Below are 25,085 nucleotides of genomic sequence, written 5' to 3' on the forward strand. Positions count from 1 at the left end.
CTTAAAGTAGCACAAAATTTGTAGCAGGATATGAGCTTTCATAAGTCACTGCTCTTGTCATTAGGTGTCTAAAGAAGCAAGCAGGGACTCACAAAAGCTCCTGCCCTAACAGAAATTTTATTAGTCTTCAAGGAGCTACTGGAATCTTACTCTTATTTCTCGACTGCATTCTAGGATACACTAGTGTCCCTTGAGAGACCAGTGACCATATCACATGACCTTTAGTCCAAGATACACAGCTATCTCTGTTATAGCTTTGCTTCCTTCCTGCTTGAAAAATCTTCCCTTCCTGTGCCTCAGGTCAGAGTGGATACTCCAATCCATGAAGAAGTACAACTACCTGCTAACAAGGTGGCACCCTGCAGAAGGAAGCAGGATCTTTTCAGGGAAAGAACTGTTGCTCTTGCACAGTAAAATTAATCATTTTTTGTTTAATCTTTAGGTATAAAGTCTCTCCAGCTTTCGTTCAAAATATGTCCCTTCTTCACAAGTCTGGAAAGTGCAAATATAAAACCACTACGAAAAAGCTTATGACAGCCTGAAGCATGCAGGCAGAATCTGGAAAGCATATCAGGCACGCCCAGGATCAAAGAAAAATGAAAATGTTTTTGAAGAAGAGTTGTACTGCATGCCATACAATGACAGCCAGCTGGTGCCAAGGACCTCTTTATCCGGTCAGCACCACAAGGCTTTGGGATTAGCTGTCTGGGAAAGAAAATTCCAAATCACAAAAAAGAGCTGAATTTGCAATTTGAAACACAGTGCAAGTGAAAGCAGATGCCAGAGACCATTCACAGAATGCACTGCAGAAAGCCTCTAGAGCGCTCACTCTTGTTTCACTACGATCAAAAAGCAAGCTGCTTATTCTTCTTCTTCCAATAATTCCCCATTTCCCCCAAGAAACTGAATTGACACGTAAATTAGATGGAACGTTAGGAGATCAGTGACTGAATTTCCCCAGGACTTTTAAAATTGGGAGGGGAGAGATATTAACCTTTCCCCACTGGGCATCAGATAAGAGGCTGAAGAACAGGGTGTATGTTTGGATTGACAAGCCACACAGGAGGGAATGGGTTAAACTCATTGCCATTGTGCAGACCTGCCCCCAGTGGGCAAGTATGGGCATAATTTAGTTTTTAGAAAACAGGAAAAATCTCAGCATAATCTAATTTAGCCATCAGTATTCCATTGGATCAAAACTGAAGAAAGTACTTCAAATGCAAATTTGAGAGCAGGGATACCTCACCAGGGCTCCCTAGAGCCTTGGGGCTCCATGAAAACTCCTCAGTCTTTTCCCTACATCCTGCTTTAATGGCCTGGTTCCAGGGCTCCTCAAAGCCTGGAAAATATTTCACGGGCTCCTCCACAGTCAAAAGATTGGAAAGACTGTTCTAGAGTATGTAACTTAGTGTAGCAAGATATTTAAACAGAGGTATCAAATTTTAATGAAAGCCTACACTGGAGTGGAAATCAAGCTAGTGACTTCTTTCAGATGAGAAAACAACTTTAATCCATATAATTTCAACTCATTTTCCTTTTTTTATAGTTAGACTTATCAACCGCCTCTCTCGGGCCAGCTGGCTTGCAGCAGTTCAGCTCTTCCAGGAGTTCGTGCTACCAGGCATGGGCCAGGACCAGAAAAGCAATTGTCACTGGTAGTTCATTGGTCAGGTTGTGTGTGTGTGTTTTTTTTAACTATTAATTTATACTTTTCAGATTTTATTCCAGAGTATTCATAGCAGGCCTTATCTTCAGTTAAGGATAAAAGACACAAAGGAAGGTGAGAGGGATGGAAAAGGTAAAAACAGAAAGTGATCCAGTGCCTTAAATACAGCATGACTTCATTAGCAAAGTGCATTCATACTTTTTATAAACAAAATTTAAATATCATGCCATGCTAATTTTATATCCCGACATCAAAAATATCTGAACAATAGTATTTGACAAGGAGTCTCAATGAGAAAAGTGAAACTATAAATAAAAAGTGAAATGGGAAAGAAAGAATAAAGGCATTGAAAAGAATACTGGTACACTAATTTTAGCACACTCAAAGAACTCAAAACATTCCAACTATGAAGCTGCCATGCCTGCCTAATATCGTATTGTCAGTGCCATCTATTTATTGTTTTATTCATCTTTAAAAAGTAAACTTTTTCCAGGGAAGACTTAATCGCTGAAATATTTTCTATTCCACATCTCTACAAGGGAGATTAGTCTGACAACGTCAGCAGTAATATCCAGGTAGGTTCCCAGCTGATTGTCTCCTTGTGGTTGTGCTTTTCCTGGGATGAAGAAGGGGCTGCCTCCTAGAGGCTCTTCAATGCCTGACCAGTGATAGAGACCAGAATGGCCTTCTCATTGCATCTGCAGTCTCTTGACAAGGAGTGTGGAAAGATTTCTCCTTGGCAGGGAGGAGGTGAAACAAGCTCCAACTGTTTCTTGTTCTCTAGCCAATGATTAGGGCCAGACTGGTCTTAAATAGTTATCTGCCTTTTAATAGGTGTTGATGGTTTAATAGGTAAACCTTTACACTGAAGCTAAGCAACATGAAAGTATTCTTTGAGCAGATTTACATGGCTAATACACAGCTCCTTTACACAAAACAGAAGAGTCTTACTGGTTCAATGCTTGCCAACAGAAATGTAATACTAAAAGTCTGCGAACAAACTGGTATTTTGGAAAAGGACAACAAGAAAACAAGTTCAGTCTCGTTGTCACTGTCAGCAAGTATCCAATTCAGCAATACGTTGGCACAACCAGATGCCAAAGAGATTTTACTGCTGAAAACCCACTTCATTAAAAAAAAAAACCTAACCACTGTCAGCACTCTTGTACTGAACACACTATCTGAACATCTATGTTAAGAGCAACATTAATATCCATATTAACAACTAGCAGTACAGACAGGAAGAGGTACTATTTGAAATATTTTGTGCTTAACAATGTTGAAAAGCAATTCTATATTGCAAAATCATCTCTTTATCTATCTCAAGGTTTAACTGGAGTGGAAAAATGTTTATTGTTTTGGCTGCAAACTTCTTCTCTGTACCATCTGCTTCCCCGTGGAAACCTTAAAACACAATCTGCAAAGTTGAATAACGGGCTGTTTGGAAGCAAAGAATACCACAAAGACCTGCTTTCCTCTATAGTAGCGATCCCCAACCTGTGGGCTGCGGACCACATGTGGTCCTTCGACTAATTGGACGTGGGCCCCGAAGGACGCCTTCTCCCCCCCCCCGGCCCTTTACTTCATCCCCCCCAGCCCTTTACACTTCATTGTTGTGGCGTGTCTGTATCTTATTTTGAAGGGATGTTTAAACATTACCATAGCGATCAGAGAGCGTTAGGGCTGTGGTTGAGAGTAGAGGAGTAAACTACCCCCCCTCCACCGGGCCTCAGTAAAAGGCAGTGAGTGGTCCCCGGTGATAAAAAGGTTGGGGACCACTGCTCTATAGGAGCACATGTGCAGTTCTTCTTTCACAAACTGTTTGACAAGCATAATCATTTCTCAGTTTCTAGGAATAATGCGTAAGACTTTCTGTAGTGGACATTTTTCTGACTAGATTATTCTCTTTTAAGGGTTTCTGTTTGTTTTTGGCTTGCACTTTATCGTTTGTACTATGCTTTTGTCATTTTTTATTATTAAACTGGTTTATTTTTTTTTAAACGGTGTAAAATCTTTTAAATATTTAATTAAAAAGTAGATTCTCCCAAAAGGAGTTCTTCATGTCACTATATAAGTAGAGAGTCTAAGTTAAAAAATAAATAAATAAAAATCTGAATAAGTCATATGTCCCTACAGTTGAAATGGCAAGATCAAACATATTCGTTACCCGTCTTATTGCCTACTCACTAGGGACTGCCTGAAATCACTCCAAGCATCATACTTGCCAGCCAGTTCCTGTGGATTCAGTCTTTAAAATCTAGAGTCACAAAATATTACTACAAGGAAGAAGAAAAACCTTACTAGACAAAAGGTGTGTCTGATCACCCTAAAGGTTAATTTAATGTGAACAAAATTACAATGATCCTAGTTATGTAAGGTACACTATCAAGCCTAAACAAGACAGCCAAATGGTTTTAATACCCTTGTTATTTAATGTGGGGTGAGAATACGTAAATGCTTTAACAAAGCTATCATTTATTCAAACAGATTTTTTTTGTAACTGCCAGAACCTGGGAGGTTATCTCATTATCTTTTTAACTCCTATAGATCACACATTTCAATGTAACTATACAGAACCAAATGCCTCTAAGCTCCCAGCATTAAAAAAAAATACTGCCACAATCCCAAAAACTTTTGGAGTTCACACCTGAGAGGTCAGCTTCATGTACTATGCATTTCACAAGAAAACACCAGGATATAGCCACCAATCTTACCACCTTGTGAGGTCACCATGCTAAAAACCGGGCAAATATTTGAGGAAGTACCACCAGAGGCTTTTGCCAGAAAAAGATGTCCTATGGTGATACCATCAAGTTACAACACATTGATAGCAGTTCAATTCCATAACTGCTTGAATAAGCAAATGGAAATTCAGTCTCAAGGCTTAAATTTCATGACAGAGGACGCTTGCCAGTCATAAATAGCAGTTTAATAAGAACAAAGAGCATATACGCTTGAAGAGAAAGGTTCCTAAACGCTTGAAGTGATAAATGGTCCTCAAACAGTGGGATATATCCCCAAAGATGGACATGAATGACACTTGGATCTCAAGGCTCAAAATCCTGTGTTGGGGGGTGGTTCCAGAGCCCACCTATTCACCCCAGTGCTGAGAAAGGTCAAAGAGAAGGTGGAGCTAACAATCTCCTATCCATTAACAGGGGTCAGTCACCAATCCTACAGAGGATGAGAAGATGCAGCTTGCTTCCCTTCCCTCATGGACTCACTGAGGGTGGCCAAACCAAGTCATGCAGCATTTGCTAGGCAGCAAGAACTCAACATGCTCACAGCCAGCAGTGGCAAGGGAAGGAACAGGCAAAACCTGTGCTCAGGTCCTGCACGGATAGTTCCCAAAAGGCAAAGTCTAGAAGCATGTCTGACTCTGAAAAGTTTTGAGAACTGCTAACAACACATCTGCCTTTCAGGAAGTTACACTCACATTGCTTTAAAACAAAGTGTACATGTGTCTAATTTTTTTAATGCTGCCCACATTTGACATCTGCATTCGGAAACCATGGATCTGATTATGGTCTGCTTTATCATTATTCTAGTGACGACACCCAGCCAGTTAGCCTTGGATCAACCAAGAAGCAAAATAGGCACATGCTTAGGGTACCAAAGAAAGGAGGGCACTGAGGGGGGGGGGTTTCTTACACTGCTTACTGCTGATTTCTTGTTTGCTTATTTTGAATATAGTTATGGGGTCTGGCCTGGAAGAAAACTGAAGTTTTAATCTCTTATTTCACCTTCAGCACCCATACCGAGTCTTAATGTCTCTTCAGTTTAGCAATAGAAGGGCCAAGAGGCATCACTGCTGGACTGTGCTTAGGGCATCAGCTGGCTTTAATCCAGCCCTGCAGCCAGTGTCTAAAATGTTCTGGCAAACTTAGGACCCAGTAAAATTTTCTTCCAGAGCCTGACAGGAAGAATAAACATCCTGATTTCTACAGCAACCAAGGAGTCTACTACCAGACCCAAAGCTTTAGGGACCAGTAATCTGGTGGTCACCTGAATTTCTGCACTCCTGCATAAGAAGGGTTATTAAAATATTTCTATTTTCCTCCCTGTTTGATCACTGTTGAAATAGTTAGATAATATGGAAAGGGCTGGAAGGTGGGAAATCACACTGCAGGGGTAAGAAAGTAACTGCAAAGGTTTTACAGATGCTCAGGAGGTCTACTAATTAAGCAATTTACATCCTCAGAGACAAAGGCAGCTTTCAGTTAATGTACCTATTAATTAAAGGGGCTCAGAAAGAGAAAGCCAGTTACCTGACTGTAGTGGCATGCAATCTATGAAGTCAAACAATGACATGTTTCATTCTGAGTGTGCAGGCATCCATTTGTTTAGACTCCAAAATAACTATCACAACAAGAGCATTATTATTATTATTATTATTATTATTATTATTATTATTATTATTATTATTATTATTATTATTATTATATTTCAATTTGTATTCAACCACTCCCAATGAGATACAAACTTGTAGCTGCAAAAGATAGCTGCAAAAGATTTCCTCTTAGATGTTGTTTATTCGAGCATTTTAAATTCATTTTCTGCAAAAAGGTTGTTAAAACACACACACACAAATGCAACAACCTCCAACCCACTCAAATTCAACAAAATACAAGAGACCTAACTACCCTCATTTCAATGCAGTGGGGAGCGTATCAGACTCTGATCTGAGAAACCATGGTTCAGATTTCCACCATTCTAGGGATGTTTGCCAGGTGACCTTGGACCAGTCACACTCTCTCAAGCCTAGCCTACCTCACAGGGCTGTTGTAAAGATAAAATGGAAGAGGGAAGATGATGTAAGCCACTTTGAAGTCCCCATTGGGGAGAAAGGTATTTATCAAGGAAGTACATTTTTTTAATTTTTTGTCTATCAACACTATGGAATGGGGACAGATATTATTTCCCTCGATTGAGAGAATGTCTCCCTGAACATGAAGTTTGAACATAGATATTTACTACTGTATCTTTCTCCCAATGGGGACCCAATGCAGCTTCCCTGATTATCTTCTGCATTTTATTATTGAAAGTTGAACGGAACCACAAGGAAAGGAGGGATATGTTTTAATAAATTTCTCTTCCCAACAAATCTATGAAGCAAGATAGTCTAAGGTTGCCCAGCATGCTGCCATGGCAAAAGAAGAGTTGTTTTTATACCACGCTTTTCATTATCCAAAGTGGCTTACAATCACCTTCCCTTCCTCTCCCCACAACAGACACCCTGTGAGGTAGGTGAGGCTGAGAGAACTAAGACTGGCCCAAGGTCGTCCAGCTAGCAGCATGTGGAGGAGGAGTGGGGAATCAAAGCCAGTTTTTCAGATTAGAGGCTGCTGTTAACCACTACACCACCCTGACTAGTACATTTCCTGCAAACCAGGAAGTATCCTATTAGCTCACTTGTACAATCTCATATCTCATAATTTGCATACTGCCAAAAAAAACATGAATGATTTTAAATGTGTGCTATGTTCTCAGAACTCTTATGGACCATTAATGAAGCACTCTTAACAGCAAAGAAGTAGGAGTGGATTGGAAGAAATCATATGCCTCCAATTTTACTTGGCACTGCTATTTTAATTTGGAATTTTGGCATTGGATAATACACACTATAAGGAACTGGCAAAGTTACATCTTCTATATTACATACATTACCTTATCTCCACTAAAAAAAATGAAATGGAAGGCTAATTAACTTGTTCATATTTGAGAACTGTGTGTTCTTAAAAATAGGAGCATATCATAAATTTGCCAAGGGACCAATAAAAATGTTACACACTCTTGTTTCATCCACTAAACCCTCTTGTGATGCAGTCACAGTACTCATCCAGATGAGGATTTCCATGCTGAAACTCAACTTCTGTGTGCATCTACACACACATTGCCTTCTGATGCTCTTCAGATACTTTCCCAGCCTAAATATCTTGTTAATTTTCTTACCTTTAGCGATGCAAAGGAATGTCAAAACCCATACATACGCCAGCTTATAAATGGTCACAATACTTTAAGCTTTTGCATGCTTGCACACTTTATCAGTTACTTGAGGAAAAATTATTTGAAGTTATTCCTTCATGATAAGCCAGATTTTTTTAAATTGCATGTACTTGACCAGAGCCATCTTGGTGTAGTCATCAAGGGCAGCAGCTTCTAATCTGGCGTGCCAGGTTTGATTCCCTGTTCCACGACATATAGCCAGCTGGGTGACCTTGGGCTCATTAGAGCACTGATAAAAGCTATTCTGACCGAGTAGTAATACCAGGGCTCTCTCAGCCTCACCTATTTCACAGGGTGTCTGTTGCGGGGAGAGGAAAAGGAAGGCAACCATAAGCCACTTTGAGATTCCTTCTGGTAGAGAAAAGCAGTATATAAGAACCAACTCTTCTTCTTGACAGCATTTATTTAATTAAGGAGGAGAAGGAAGACAGCTTTTTATACCCCACATTTCACTAACCAAAGGAGTCACAAACTGGTTTACAAATACCTTTCCCTTCCTCTCAACACATATCCTGTGAGATAGGTGGGGCTTAGAGAACTCTAGCAGAACTGCTCTGAGAGAACAGCTCTAAAGTAATTGGGACTAAAATCACCCAGCTGACTGCATGTGGAAGAGGGGGGAATCAAATCCACTTTTCCAGATTAAAGTTGTTGCCTTCCCCCCCACACACACAGTCTTTAACCCATGCTTTCCCAACCATGGTTTTGTCTAATCCTGGGGTTTCTTGACAGCCATGGAAGGATTTTCTGCATGGGTAGGAGTTAATTAAATTATATATTTTTTTAATTTGTTAAGTATTTATCTGGTTACATGGCTATATATGTTCATATTGACCTCCCCCACAAATAGCCAATGATGGGCCTGGAGGAGGTGGGAGGAGCCCAGGGTGGGCATGTACACCTCTGTGCTTCCCAACCATACTCTGCATGATTGTGTCATTTCTGGGGTTTCTTGAAGCCTGAAGAAATGTTTCAGGGGTTTCTCCATGGTAACAAGGTTGAGAAAGGTTACTTTAACCACTACATCACGCTAGTTTTGTTGCCAGCCTGCCAATTCAGCTGGATGCACCAGAAATGCTCACACAATTTCAATATATAAAGCTAAGTAGTATTTCTAATAGATGCAGAAAACGTGTGGCGCATAAACCCAGGACTAAGCAGAAGCTCCTAAGAAAAAGAAAACTTCAATAAAATAAAGTTTGAGTCCAGTGGAGTGGAGCAGATGTTGCGAGGATGCACTAATTGAGAGGCCAGGTGCATAAGTAAAGTAGCTGAGCAATAAATATAGCTAAGACTGGATGAAGACAATTGATAAGACATATGAATAACAGCAAATCAGCATAAAGCATAATAATATAGGAGTTTACAAACAGACGGAAGAACGGAATGACATTAGCATGTTTAGTGAGATAAGAACGCTATTACCTCAGTTAAACCCTGAGGGTTCCATTTTTTATCATGTTGAAGCACAGTTATATGGTTTTATGCATTTGCAATGTATTGATTTCTTAGCTGCCTTGAATCTAAGGAAATATACAAAGACAACTTTTATTTTAAATCTATATATTTATAGATATTTAATTTGTAACGTGGTTTGGGTCTCCGTTAGGATAAAAGTGGAGTAAAAATTCTGAAACAAATGTCTTGAGACTCAGTTGGGAAAAACAACCACCAAGTAAAAACCTATAGATCTCTTTAACTGGCCTATGGTAGAAGTGTCCTAGGTGGAACAACTTGTAACCTGAAAAGCAGAAAGCTCAGACAACCACACATTGTTTTTGTTAGTTGCAAAGTCCGACCCATCACGAATCAAACCACACATTATGCACCCGTAAACTCTGTTACAAATAGCACCACCACCACAAAAAACGAGACGGTCCACATCAAGGGAAGTCAAGTGCAAAGAAGGAGGGAAAACAAGACCAACTCTGAAGAAGAATTTTTATACTTAAATATGAACTGCGTATTTGTCATGCCACATAAGAAACAATGTCCCTCCTGAAAACACACAAGGAACTCATCCATGTGTTGTAAAGAAAGAGCTAAATACATACATACCTCCTGTACTTTGCAATTCTCGTAAAGACCATCCCAAGTTTATAGAGACCGATCAAAGACGATGAGACAGAACGCCACAGCAAGAATGGTTGCATCCAGCTAAGCACGAGATGATCAGAGTAGAGGGGAACACAGTGACATTCACAAACCGCACGTAGAGTGTACAGTCCTTACAGGCAGCCAGAAAGAATGGTCTTCAGTATTTAAAAAGGGAACAGAAGGAAGCTGTAGGTGTGTACTCAAAGATTTTTTTTTTCAGTTCAGGGCTTGCAACACTATTATCTTCCCCCTGAATTGTTTTGGTTTGAGGAGGAGGAGGGTTAGTGGGCTTTAAAAAGAAAAAGGTACACCAGCATAAGCAAAAGAATTGCTGTAATGGATAACCATAATTTACCAATGTTTTTAAAAATAAAAATGCATGATTAATTACAGCCATTATTTTACAGTTATTCATTAGGCATAAAAATTATGGTTCCAGCACTGCTAGAATTCACATAATTTCTTACAAGTTACCTAGCATCCATGTCCCTTTAAACAATTTTCACAATTCTTTGATTTAGTACATATACTCCTCTCCAGTCTACAAAACCCTTCTTCCTATTGTACTTTTTTGATTTTGTCAGACAGACAGAAGTCCAAAAGCCATGTAAAACCATTTTATTATGGCAATTACACAGATTTTGTTTATAGGTTTCTCTATGTACTTCAAACCCTCTAACAGCAACAATGTTTTTATTTCATCTTTCAAGCTCACTGTTAATTCACTGTGTCCTTACTGCAGAACTTCAAATCACTGCTTCCCTTGTTAGTAAGATAAAACATGTTTAAGCTTAAATTGACTTTTCTGCAAATAATCTAAGAAAACTGTTTTCCTCTATGAGCTGCTTAAGTCTACATATGCATCATTTTACTCTGAAATTATGAAAAGCATCTCTTCCCCTCCTCCCTCCGTGAAAAACATGGCTATTGCTGCAGGTACATCTAAATCCTTTGCTTGGAAGAGAAAGAACATGGGCAAGATTCAAGAGATATGAATATAAGCAAATCAGAGTGCAGTGGAGGGTGGATTTTTGGAAATAAAATAAACTTTTTGCTCAGTTAGCCTGCAGAGTAAAGTCACTTGTGTCAGTCCTATTATTTGGAGGGGGAGAGGGAAATCAAAACATAGGAAAAAGCGAAGTTCAAATAACCCATTCAGAGAGGAAAGTGAGGAAAGCAGAATTAGAACACAGGCCTCTTGAAGCAGTGGACAGTTTGAAGTTTGGCTTCAATCTAATTTTGCCCAAGCCATCAATTTTAAGTGTAGCCTCCATTAGGGTTTCTGGAAGACCATGAGATATATGGAGAAGGGGCCTGGCACTAAAGTCTCTGGGGATTCCATTAAAGAATCAGCTACTTCAGCTGTGACAGTTAAAAACTAGCAAGATACACATTTATACTCTCTCCCTTTCAACTTGCCATACTTCGGCCCTTTCCCACAGGCTACAGACAGTCCTGTACTTATTCTAGTAATTTTTCATCAATTATGCGTAGAAGTGTATTTGTTTGATCTCACAAGTTTCCACAAGAAAGTCCAAATTCGGAGGACAGCTGTGTCAAATATTTCAAACGGCAGGAGACACGCTCGGAAGGTATTTCAGTTGCGCTGCAGGGGCACCATCTGCAGTAACGTTTTTGACATTCAGATAACAATGACAGGAGGAATTATTAAGGAGGCAACTGGCTCTGTAAAAAGCTTGCCTCAATGGGAGAACACGTGCTCAGAGTATCCATATCAATGGCCTTATGCTCAGACAGTTAATTAGTTGGCAGAATTCATAGCTTTCCTAAAAAGATATGCACTTAGCACATATGACGGCTTCCCAAAGTGCTTCTCAGACTATTGCAGACCACTTCCAAGTCCTATTATACTGAGAGCCAGCTTGGGGTAGTGGTTAAGAGCACTGGTCTCTAATCTGGAGAACAGGGTTTGCGTCCCCATTCCTCCACATGCAGCCAGCTGGGTGACCTTGAGCCAGTCAAAGTTCTCTCAGAGCTCTCTCAACCTGACAGGATGCCTATTCTGAGGAGAGTAGGTGATTGTAAGTCACTTTGAGACTCCTTTGGGTAACTGAAAAGCAAGGTACAAAAAACCAGCTCTATTCACAGTAAATTAATAAAGTAACGCACAATAAATGTAGGCCATCAGAGCCAAACACGTAAGGAGACAAGATCCAAAGTGGTACACCCAAAGATAACACATGTGCACTAGCCCATACACCAAACAAGTGTACAATTACTCATTTTATTTATTGTTTAGACTTATTACCAGCCACTCCTGAACCGGCTTGTCGTGGGTCCACAATCTGTCCATATAAAAACCCAGTAAAACAGTTCCAGACACACATATACATACAGTAAAACAGACTCCTAAAAAACCCTGGCAATCTTCAACCCACTACCCCCCCCCCAAAAAAAAAAAAGAATAGAGAGGGAGCATGGATGACACCGCTAAATGCTTACCCTCTTAGCACCGGAGGGCCCATCAGATCTTCCTCACCACACCAGCCTCAATCAGGTGGAAGAGCTCCACTTTGCAGGCTCTGTAGAACAATGAGAGCTCCCGCAGGGCCCACAGCTCCTCCAGGAGCTCATTCCCCCAGGTAGGGGCCAGGATCAAAAAGGCCCTGGCCCTGATTGAGACTAAGCATGCATTCCTGGAGCTGGGAATGACCAAAAGATTGCGTAAAGCCCAGCAGGTGGCATAGGGTGAAAGGCGCTCCCTCAGATATGTGGGACCCAGATCGTGACAAGCAATTCAGCTGCCTCAGCACAGGCTGGATATAGGCCCTCCATGATGTCCCTGTGAGAACCCTAGCAGCTGCATTCTGTACCAGCTGCAATTTCCAGATCAAGGCCAAGGGAAGTCCTGTGTGGAGCGAGTTACAGAAATCTATTCTGGAGGTGACTGTCCAAGAATCACCGTGGCCAGGTTTTCAGAGGATAGGTAGGGCGCTAGTAGCCATGCCTGGCAGAGATGGAAGACCTGCGCCTCTAAAGTCAGTGAGGCGTCAATGGTCACTCCCAAGTTCCTGGCCAAGGGTGTGGTCATAAGTTACATCCCAGCCAGGGTGGGTAAGTGCACTTCCTGACCCATTCCCCTACCTCCCAGCCACAGGACCTCCGACTTGGAGGGGTTGAGCTTCAGGCGATCCTGCTCTAACCATCTAGCAACAGCTTCCAAACATCTGGTAAATGGTTCCGGGGGGGGGGGGGGGAGTCTGGACAGCCATCCAAATTAGCTGTATAAACTGCTATTTCCTCATGTAGAAGCTTCTCTGCATACCACCCAATTTCCCCCTGAAAAGTTCTTGCAGGCCAAGCTTGAACAACAGTCCCACGGGCAGAAATGGATCTCAATATCCCAAGCATGACTACTGTAAAAAATTTCTCATGTGACATCAAGTCTTAGTAATCCTGGAGAAAGGCAAGCACTGCCCTCAGCAGACAGGAGGAGCAGAAACACAAACATCTTAAGAATGCCCTGTTCTCTGCTCTGAACTGGAAATATACATTTGGGATTTTTTTTTAAAGAAAATACTTGGTGGAGCTAAATCAGAACTACCACTTCCACTATTCTATCTGTGGGGTGTGAAGAGCAGCCTGTCCACTTCACCATCTTGCCCACAGGGTGTGAACAGCATTCTTCTCCCATGTCCTGGAAATGCCAGATAGGACTGAGCAATGCTTCCTGCCTACAGTTTGAGGCTCCTAAAATGTGGAGGGGACAGCCGTGGAGCTCATAGTTGCCATTGTAAACAGGAAGCAAAGGGGCAGAAAGACACAAGGAACACACAGTGGCGCTTTTGTGCCAACATCACTCCTTCTCTCCAAGCCTTCCCTTTCTCCTATTTACCTACTTAGAAAATTCAGCTCAAACCGGGATTCTTCCCTGCTTATTTTCAATCAAATGCTGCTAAATGATACAAGATGCAATTAGGAAGCAAGGACATTAGAACAGATCACTGTCTTTATTGCAACTCAGTGGCAATCCTTTTTACAGGCAAGCTACTTTTCATGGTGATATAAGCACCACTAGAACTACTCACACACAGAACTCATGAAACAGAAAGGTATGCGGCCCGTGCAAGTAAAAAAGGCATTAATTTCTGCGCTTGGCAAACAAGTGGAGAAATCTAACAAGCTATCGCATTTTATAGACTATTTTTATATTGATAATAAAGCAAGAAAATAATCCCTTACCAATAGCAAGATTTAATCTGTAACCGACATTTCATACGCCATCGGTGTACTCAATAAAAAGATGCATTCTCTTTCAGCATACTGGGAAGGTAGGAAGCAGATATTTAAAGGGTTAAGTGAATTAATGCTCTTTGATATGTTGATCAACCCAACACTGGAATAAAGCTGCTTATAAATATTAACCATCATCATTGCACGAGTTTCCCAGAGGCACAGTATCTTGTTAAAAAAAAAAAAAGAAACATGGCCATAATTTCCTCATGTGTGCCTTTTTGATCGCAAGGACTCATGAAAATTATTCAAGAAAGGATGGAATAACAGGCAGAAAGCCAAGTTTAAATAGCAGATTGTCAATTATGGTTCACCAATTTGGTTCGGCCAGATGCCCCAACTGCCAGGATCAACATTTTAAAAACCTAGACAGTGTGGCTCACACTCAAAATTATTGAAATAAGTAACTTTTTCCAGAAAAAGCAAGATGAAACTATCATTATGGGTTTTAGATCAGGGCTGTAAAACTGAACTAGACATCTTCTGTGATACTAGATCTGCTTCTTAGCAAGACAGTACAGTTTAGGTGTTTCTGTTCTTGCCATACTTCGGCCATATGGAGCTCATGATTCTCAAGGACCAGTTAATTCTCTTGAGGCTGGGGTTGCCAACCTGGATAAGCTGAGGCAGAGAGAAATGCTTGGGGAAGAGACCTTCAGAATCCAAAAATAATGCATTCCATAGGTTAGGAAAGGCATTGCCAAGTCTAGCAGATTTAGTCCCCTCTCTTATTTCCTTCTCAAGTCAAGGAAGCTATATCAAGAAAAGAGGCTTCTTGTAAAAAGTGGAAGGTCTGCCCTAATGAACTGAACAGGAAGAAGCATTAGGCATGAAAAAGAAGAACAGTTTGCTAAAAGCATCAAGACAAATAATAAACATTACTTTAAAATCTACAGAGCAAGAAAGAGGTCAGAGAAGCAGAGGGGTGATTGGATGACAAGGAAATAAATGAACTGCTAAAGGAAGATGGGGAAACAGAGCAGCTCAATGACTTTTTTACTTCTGTGCTCACTGTGGAAAGTACCCATGCCATAGCCCCTGAAGGACTGAGAGATGAAATTTTAGACTTACTGAGGAAATTAAAAACCAATAAGTCTCCAGGTCCTGATGGCATACACCCAAGAGTTCTTAAGTAACTCAAATGTGATCTATTAGCCCCTAACCTATCACTGTACCCAGACTGGAGAGTAGCAAACGTGAAACCAGTTTTTTTTAAAGGGATCCAGAGGGTAACCAGGAAATCACAGGCCAGTCCAGCCTAATTTCTGCCCCAGGCAGATTATTAAAAACTGTAATCAAAGAGAATCATTAAGAACATAGAGCAGTCTATCTCAACTTTACTGCTGAGACACCCCTGAAAAATTAATCAGGCTTTGAGAAAACCCAGAAGTGGCATGATCATGCAGAATATGGTTGGGAAGCATAGCTGTGTCAAAAAGTTTTGATCTGTTGCATCTCTACAATAAACTGCCCCAAGCAATGTACCGTAAAAGCCATTAGAAGCAAAATTAAAATGAGTATCTGAGTAAAGCCTACTCTCCCACTAAAGTTGGAGTTGTACAATATCCTTACTTGGGAGTAAGTCCCACCAAACTCATTGGGAGTCCCTGTTAAGTAAGCATGCTTCAAATTGTGCCCCATTCTGACATCAGCCACAGACCAAGCTTTGTCTGAAGTCAACTGGGATCTACCATGACTGATAGCAGATGGGAAGTCACATGATTAAATGCTGCTCCTAATTTTAAAAACATCCCTGCACAAAGGAAAGTGGGATGCTAAGGGAAAGGGTTATTGTCTTGTATTTTCTCCTGACATCTGAGTTTTCTCTAAGCAGGTTAAAGGGAACATTACTTCTTACAGATCCTTACCTGCAGCTTCTGTTCAATCCACCATGGTTTTGCAACCTCTGTTCAAATATTGAATCTATGGTGATAAATCTAGAATTATGTATTCAAGTCATATTGTTTTCATAAGAGATGAAGCACATACAACCTGCAGCCCAAGTGGCAAAGGTCATCAAGGCATTCTTTGTAATCTCCGTGACAAACATCTGCATTTCTGTTCTTTGGGTCTTTGTCAAGCCAACTAGAACAGCTACACTTATGACCAGATCCTTACATAAAGAGATAAGATGATTAATAAAATAAAGCTCCATGAAGATTAAATCTGATCCCATGGACTGGGAAGGAAGGAGAAAAGAATGAAAGAGAAGATGCTGTGCCAGGGCATTCTGAGGCTAGAGATAATTGCTCAAGAAAGATGGGAACAACTTCTCTTTAACTCTGAAACAACAAAGACATTTCCCTTGATTCAGAATTTAGTTAACTCTTAGGAAACAGGTTGAAGATTTGAAAAATACGCAAGCCTACATGCAAGGAGTTGAAAGCATCGGAGAGGTTTCACATCTCACAAAACACACCTTTATTTATTCCCAGTGACACCACTGGTTGAGCAGGTTTTGAAACAATACAAAATCCAGAAAATTCCATTTACAAGATGCAAAATGGGCTACAAGAACATACAGCTTGCTCTTTCCACACACTTCCTATCCGGGGGGGGGGGCATATCTTCTCTTATCCTAATTCTTAATTACAACCAGCATCCCAACTTAATAAGTCAAAGTAATAGTTAAATTTTCTAGACCATCAAAATGAATTGCATGCAATGTTAAGATCAACTGCACTCCTAGAATTCATTTATGTGATACCGCCTGGTACTAGGGGTGCTTCTGGATGAGGACAATTTGCTACTCGCTCCCGCTACCACTGTAGCTCCAAAAGCACCTGCAACAGCATGCTCAGTGTAGAGTGTTTCCTGCAGTATCCCCTCATGGCCATCATTTCTGCTGCCAGGGAACTCATTACTTGCTTTTTTTCTTTTTCTTTTAAGGAGGGGAGGGGAGGGGTGGGGTGGGGACAGAACTATATCAGCAGCCAAGGTAGCCCAGATCAGGCCAAGCTTGTCAGAGTTCGGAAGCCATGCAAAGTAGCCCGTGTTTTTGGGATGTGAGACCACCAAAAAAGACAGTTGTTTTAGCAAAGGAAGGCAACAGCGAACTGCCTCTTACCTTGAAAACCCCATGAAGGGCTGCCGTCAGTCAGTTGTGACTCAACAGTACTTTGTTATCATTACTGTCTGCAGCCACATCATGACAACACAACAATGCTAGACTAAAATTAATACTGATTTTTTAAAACCTCTAGAAAACAGCTCACTGGTAGCAGGGGTGGAAGGAATAGTAGGTACCAGTGGGGACAGTGAAGTGCTGGAATCCACAGAGATCCGCACTGGTCCCAAACACACTTCTAACATTCTTCCAGAAAAGATTATACAGAATAAGATTTTGGAAAATACAGTAAAGCTGGGAAGAATCTGAAATCCCAGGGGGTGGGGAGAACAAAAACACCAGGGAGAAACAACCCTAGGCCTCACTTCCTCCCTGGTTTTAAAGGGTTAGCACATTCATATCTGTACAGTACTACAGGATTACATTGTTTCCCCTCTCTCTGTACCTGTACACATAAATAAGCTAAGTGAATATGGGATATGCATTCATCCTTTCCAGATACTTAAATCTGAAGCTTTGGAACTGTTGGGATAAAGGCAAATTACTCAATATGAGCATGATATGGCAGGTAATGTAGCCTGAACGCATAAAGTTACGTTATACTGAACCAAACCACCCAGATCAGTATTGTCTACTCTGACTGGTGGCAGCTCTTTAGTACTAGAGGTCTTTTAAACGGGAGGTGCCAGAATAAAGCCTGGGACCTTCTGCATGCAAACCAGAGGTTCTACCATTGAGCTACAACCCGTGCTGCTATCAATACGAACATGCATGGCAGTCCCAGGAGCAGAGCTGGGCTTTTCTGAAGTGCTGCAAAACACCTGGAGGAAAGTCCAGTCCTTCTACCACAACAGGATAGAAAGCAGCATCACAGGCCATGACATCTGTATAATACAGCATTCAGTTCTCTGGGAAGCTATTAAGGTAGGAAGCTTAATTTGCTATCCCAAAAAAAGCAAGTCAGAAGGCTCAACTGAACTTGCCAGGGGCAGATGTGTGTGTCACAGTGGGGCTGCTGCAGGCTCCTCCATGAAGGCAGGTGGAGAAGGATTTAAAACACAGCTGGGATAAGCAGAAAGGTAGAAATGAAATTATCCTTCGGCAAGATTAACTAAAGCAGCATTTCTGCTAAGCTATATAGCCTCAGCTCTCTCATACTGTTGGGGACCGTCTAGTTACTTGGTGCAGTAGTTAAGAGCGGCAGCCTCTAATCTGGGAGCCAGGTTTGATCCCCCACTCCTTCTGCACATGCAGCCAGCTAGGCGACCTTGGCCCAGTCACAGTTCCCTCAGCCCCACCTGCCACACAAGCTGACTGTTATGGGAAGAGACTCCTAGCTGCTTATGCCATGTTTCAAATCCAACACACACATTCCCACTTTTATAGGGAACCAATACAGCACAGATTGGATCATGTCACCATTGCATCCACTTGTGTCCTAATCTTCTAATTTAAGACGATGCCATGCTGCTATATAGCCAAAGAGCTGTTTCAAGAATTCTACCAAAAGGAGTTGAGTCTAATAACCAGCCACTTAGAAGAAGAAGAGCTGGTTCTTATATGCTGCTTTTCTCTACTAGAAGGAGCCAACATTGCCTAAGGATAAATAGCATGTGACCCCCCCTCCTGTCAAGCAATCATCTCTCTTGTTCTACACCTCCTGTGTACATGCCCTTCCCAGAGGCTGTGCAGAAGGACAGGTGCTATTATGTCCAGCTAAATCACTGAACAGATTTTATTTTCCTGGGCTCCAAGATCACTGCAGATGGGGACTGCAGCAAAGAAATTAAAAGACGCTTGCTCCTGGGGAGGAAAGCTATGGCAAATCTAGACAGCATCCTAAAAAGCAGAGACATCACCCTGCCAACAAAAGTGCGTTTAGTCAAGGCTATGGTATTCCCAGTTGCAATGTATGGCTGCGAAAGTTGGACCATAAGGAAGGCCGAGCGTCAAAGAATTGAGGCTTTTGAACTCTGGTGCTGGAGAAGACTCTTGCGAGTCCCTTGGACTGCAAGGTGAACAAACCGGTCAGTCCTAGAGGAGATCAGCCCTGACTGCTCTTTAGAAGGCCAGATCCTGAAGATGAAACTCAAATACTTTGGCCACCTCATGAGAAGGAAGGACTCCCTGGAGAAGAGCCTAATGCTGGGAGCGATCGAGGGCAAAAGAAGAAGGGGACGACAAAGAATGAGGTGGCTGGATGGAGTCACTGAAGCAGTAGGTGCAAACTTAAATGGACTCCGGGGAATGGTAGAGGACAGGAAGGCCTGGAGGATCATTGTCCATGGGGTCGCGATGGGTCGGACACGACTTCGCACATAACAACAACAACAAATCACTGAAAGAAGGATCACACTTCCAACTCAAACCAAATCAGCAAAGAAATATTTCTCTTGACCCGGAAACCTCCCTCATTCTTCCACCATCCCCAATCTGAATCCAAATTTTGACTATGGAGACTAGACAAACTCTAAGACTGGGCAGCACATCATGAACTCATACACATGCCTGTAAACAAACAATGGGATTTACAAAAGTTCTTAGACTGCTGTCCCCAAAGGGAATCCGGAAGAGGAGGAAGACCCGTGCATACAAAATAGATGCATAACTGGCCCAAGATGCATCTGTACACTTGGATGGAAGGAGAGGAGACCGATAATGGCATGAAGTCAATCCCATCCCTCTCAAGGCAGTCAAAGGCAGGTTGGGCTTCTCACTCAGGTGTCCTCCAAAGAGGGTCGCCTGGCTGATCGAGGACAGGCAGAGCAACGCCTCCCAGTTGGGGGGGGGCGGCCTTGACAGCTCAGGGAAGGTGAGGCGGAGAGGACCCGTGCTTGCATCAACTTCCCCCTAAAAATATAGCAAGGCTCGGTGCTTTTTTCCCAGCAGCCACGACCGACGGCGCTGGGGGGGGGGGGGATGGCATACCAGTGCCCACAAACGTGTCTTCGTTCTCGGAGGCACACATGCTTGTTGCATGCGGCGTCGCCCTTGACCGGCTCGGTCGCTCCAGACAGCACAACTTACCCAAACTGCCGGCGAAACCGTCCATCTTGGGAACAGCAGAGAAGCTGCCGGCCGAGCCCGAAGCGGCACCGCTGGAGACAGGAGAGCGCGGCGCGAGGGCGGCTCATTCACCAGCCGAACGGCAGCGGCTCCCTCGGCACGCGGGACACGAGCGCCCGCCTCGCGCACGCCCTGCCTGCCAGCCGGGCTCTCCCGCGCCGCCCAGCCTCGGCTCCGGAGGCGACGCCAAGTGCAACTCGGCGAGGGCGACGCACGGCCGAGACCCGCCTGCTCCGTCCTCCGCCTCCCGCAGCAGCAGCCGCCGCCGTCGCCACCACCGCTCCCACTCCTCCCGCGCCCGTCCTCAGGCCCGCCCCGCAGCGCCCGCTTGCTTTCGCGCTTCCGACTCCGCCCAATTGGCAGCCGGGCCTTCCCCTCCAGCCATAGCCGCGCGAAGAAGCCCGGGGGGAGGGCGGCGGCGTCCACGGCTTTGGGGGCGGGGGGCCGGGTCACGACTCAAGGTGGACTAGCGGAACGGCCCCGCGGCGCTGCGGGAGGAGCACGTTGGCTGCGGGGTCCACCCTTGCTTACCGCGAGAAAAACCAATGGATCGGTCCAGTAGGACCATGTCCAGCATCCTGTTTCCAGCAATGGGCAGTCGGAGAGGGAAGCCCGAAAGCCGGAACCGTCACCCACAGCCTCCTTAAGATTTGTCCATCAGCTGGATTTTGCCTGTGAACCCGCAGGCACCATTTAGCTATCACATCTAATTGCCATAGATGGTGAGTTGGGGAGTAGTCAGCCACATTCATGGCCTAATTCACATGTAAGGCTTGAAGTGTTCCTGCCTGCCCCCTTGCTTGCTATTGGTGGATAGGAGCAGAGTGTACAGGTGTTCTTTGGGAACGGATGGGTAGCAGCCTGATTCAGACTTCTTATACTTTACAGATTGGATCCTTAGGTTCCAGTTTTAAGGGTGACCTTCTCCCGTACCAGCTTGCCTGGCAATTTGAAATGTGATTTTTCTGGCACTACGATCTGAAGTATGGGCGAGAATGACAAAAGACAGGACTTTGTTAACGGTGGCATAACTTTAGAATCCACATCCCCTAGAAATTTACCTGCCATCTAGTTTGTTTCATGTAAGAGCTAACTTTCTCCCTGACTGTGTAAAAAATTTCCTTCTCCCTCTAGAATGGGGGTCTCCATCTAAGTACCCACTTATCCTTGCCAACATTCTCCAGTTTTCCTGTTTGTGTTAGGATGAATTCTCAATCAGCATGAATTCTCAGCATTCAGCTCTAAAGTCTCTCCTCAGCTGATGCTAAACAACCAGATTGCTTGGAGCAGCCTCACACTCAAGTCTTTGTTTCTGTGAAGAATTAACCGTTCGTCCTCTTTAAATGGAAAAATATGATCAGAGGACTTTGTCCTGACCCAGGGTATTGGAGACTTACTACATGAAGTCATCTGGTCAGGTTGACTTATTGTCAACTTCATGCATGTCCGTTTATCTTGTTTCTAGTAAATCCATTCTTGCTTATCATGGTCTCAAGAAAATGCAGCAGCCCCCTCAGTGGTTCCGTGCAGCCATTCCCAGACTCCATTGCTTCTGTAACTGAGCACTGAAGGTCATTGTTGTTGTGAGGTGCGAAGTCATGTTTGACCCATCACGACCCCATGGACAATGGTCCTCCAGGCCTTCCTGTCCTCTACCATTCCCTGGTGTCCATTTAAGTTTGCACCGACAGCTTCAGTGGCTCCATCCAGCCACCTCATTCTCTGTCATCCCCTTCTTCTTTTGCTCTCAATCGCTCCCAACATTAGGCTCTTCTCCAGGGAGTCCTTCCTTCTCTTGAGGTGGCCAAAGTATCTGAGTTTCATCTTCAGGATCTGGCCTTCTAAAGAGCAGTTAGGGCTGATTTCCTCTAGGACTGACCGGTTTGTTCGCCTTGCAGTCCAAGGAACTTGCAAAAGTCTTCTCCAGCACCAGAGTTCAAAAGCCTCAATTCTTTGATGCTCGGCCTTCCTTATAGTCATAGTGAAGGTCACAGTGTTGGCAAATCTAACCTTTGTTTGGCCCAAACATTTTTGGTAATTTTCTGGCTGTAAAAGGACTTCATTATGAGATCAGTTAGAGGCATGTTGCAAATATATGGTGATTTAGAATTTCAGGATCTTGCCAATGAAAAGAGTTAACTTAGAGCTCTTCCAACAGACAAGTTTCTCTGCCAGACAAACTGCCTTGGAAACATGGGGGGGGGGGGTTAACTGGCTATTGCATTATAGCTTTTAGCCACCCTCCCAAGTTTTAAAAATTTCTTCAGATGCTGTCAGAGTCCTAGGGGAAACACTCATTTTTCATTCCCAGTTTATTATAATTTCAACATCATATCTGAGTACTGCAGCAATTCGGTATAAACTTTTCAACTATTCCCATGCTTTCTCAGCGGTAAGCATGTATTTTAGGATAATGTATGGCAATAATCCCTAAAGGAGTTCATTTATGGTTCTTAAGCTAAAGGTTTCCAAATTACACATTTGTGAAATGTAAACATTTTGTTCAGAAATGCAGGAGATCAAGTCTGAGAGACAAATGCCTTTTATAGTTACTGCGCTTACAAAAATTACACCAGTTTTTATGAGATAGCTTCTTACCTTTTTCTAGTACTTACAACCATTTTTCTGATAGTGCCATAATCCTTCCCATGAAGTCTTATGACTGCTTTAGTCTTCCTTCTTCTCTTTTGGCCACCAGTTAGTAATGAAGGCATAGACATTGTAATCTGCATTTGCGCACTGCATACTACATTGTATGCGTACTAGCCCACTGCATACAATGCTCCTCTAAGTGCTTCCCAAAATGGTTTGCTTATTCCTCACTCACGTCCAATAAACTCAGGTTTTTGTGACTTTCTTGCCAGTATATAAGTAACATTAATTAGCAAATTACAGATTATAGGTTGAAAATCTGTGATTTCCAGAACAAGTGGTGGTTCTTCCCCAGGATGCTGTAAGTAAATAGAGAGACAAAAAACCCCCACTATAATTCATTCTATCTATCTGAACCAATTTAGAACTAATTCCAGAGTTGTTTTACAATATCTAATAGCATGTACTAGAAGTAGAATGAAGAGTGACTTCCCTACCTTCTGTAATGAAAATGGATTCTCTTCATCACTAATCATGACATTTTCATGCAGCATAACTGTAAAAGTTGTAGAAGATTTATGGCTTCAGTAAAATCAGCAGCAAAATGCCAGATTTTTTTCCAGTGACTTCATTTTCCTTCCCTTCAATTGCCTTCATGTTTGAATGATAGGCTAATATCCACCTGATGCAATGGTCAAAAAAAATCCAAAATTTGTTTCTATACATGATGAAAAATTCCTCACAATGAGTAGGAAATCATAATAAAAGATCATATATTATTTATTTATTTGAATTCTTAGGACAGCCATCCCGAAGAGGCTTGGAGCAACTTGTAACTGCCTTAAAATATTCACAATTTAAAATATAGCAATAATAAAAAGGAATATCTACAATTAATTGAATAACATATACAGCACAAAGAGCCTCTTGTGGCACAGAGTGGTAAGGCAGCAGACTTGCAATCTGAAGCACTGCCCATGAGGCTGAGAGTTCAATCCCAGCAGGTGGCTCAAGGTTGACTCAGCCTTCCATCCTTCCAAGGTCGGTAAAATGAGCTTGCTGGGGGGTAAACAGTAATGACTAGGGAAGGCACTGGCAAACCACCCCGTATTGAGTCTGCCATGAAAACGCTAGAGGGCGTCACCCCAAGGGTCAGACATGACCCAGTGCTTGCACAGGGGATACTTTTACCTTTATACAGCACAAGTGGCAAAGCCCCTTGAAACCAGGAATACAACAGGCGTTAGCACATACACCTGCACTGTGACCTTCCTGGGCTCTGGCCTGCCTCCCCCCCCCTTCCTGATAGTGCCATAATCCCTCCCATCAAGTCTTATGACTGCCTTCAGGTACACAAGGAACCAATTTGAAATTGTGGTGCATGTGACTTAGACCTCCTCTCCGTGCAGTTTTACCACCCTATAGTGAATCCAAGAGTCACCATTGAGCAAATTCAGTACATTCAAGTTTTCCCGGTACATGCAAGTTTAAGCAGCAGGGCCTATAGCAGCTCTCTGGGTTCTTTTCAAGTCAAAAAAGAGGGGGAGGGAATTGAATCATAGAATCATAGAGTTGGAAGGGGCCATACAGGCTATCTAGTCCAACCCCCTGCTCAACGCAGGATTAGCCCTAAGCATCCAAGAAAAGTGTGTATCCAACCTTTGCTTGAAGACTGCCAGTGAGGGGGAGCTCACCACCTCCTTAGACAGCCTATTCCACTGCTGAACTACTCTGACTGTGAAAATTTTTTTCCTGATATCTAGCCTATATCGTTGTACTTGAAGTTTAAACCCATTACTGCGTGTCCTCTCCTCTGCAGCCAACAGAAACAGCATCCTGCCCTCCTCCAAGTGACAACCTTTCAAAAACTTAAAGAGGGCTATCATGTCCCCTCTCAACCTCCTTTTCTCCAGGCTGAACATTCCCAAATCCCTCAACCTATCTTCATAGGGCTTGGTCCCTTGGCCCCAGATCATCTTCGTCACTCTCCTCTGTACCCTTTCAATTTTATCTACGTCCTTCTTGAAGTGAGGCCTCCAGAACTGCACACAGTACTCCAGGTGTGGTCTGACCAGTGCCGTATACAATGGGACTATGACATCTTGTGATTTTGATGTGATGCCCCTGTTGATACAGCCCAAAATGGCATTTGCCTTTTTTACCGCTGCATCACACTGCCTGCTCATGTTTAGTTTACAATCCACAAGTACCCCAAGGTCTCTTTCACACACAGTGTTACCTAGAAGCGTATCCCCCATCCAGTAGGCATGCTTTTCATTTTTCTGACCCAGATGCAGAACTTTACACTTATCTTTATTAAATTGCATCTTGTTCTCA

At 42.8% G+C, this 25,085-nt stretch overlaps 1 protein-coding gene across 1 annotated transcript in view; it reads right to left on the reverse strand.

Moving 5' to 3' along the window:
- EML4 (EMAP like 4) overlaps nt 1–20,439 on the reverse strand; it is a 198,882-nt gene extending 178,443 nt beyond the window's left edge. Inside the window, exon 1 of the mRNA XM_077337873.1 lies at nt 20,118–20,439. Within this exon, the coding sequence (XP_077193988.1) occupies nt 20,118–20,142 (25 nt within the window). The 5' untranslated portion in view covers nt 20,143–20,439. The remainder of the gene's footprint in view (nt 1–20,117) is intronic.
- Between the last annotated feature and the right edge of the window lie 4,646 nt (nt 20,440–25,085).

The sequence above is a fragment of the Paroedura picta genome, chromosome 1 (assembly GCF_049243985.1).
Source record: "Paroedura picta isolate Pp20150507F chromosome 1, Ppicta_v3.0, whole genome shotgun sequence".
Classification (NCBI taxonomy): domain Eukaryota; kingdom Metazoa; phylum Chordata; class Lepidosauria; order Squamata; family Gekkonidae; genus Paroedura; species Paroedura picta.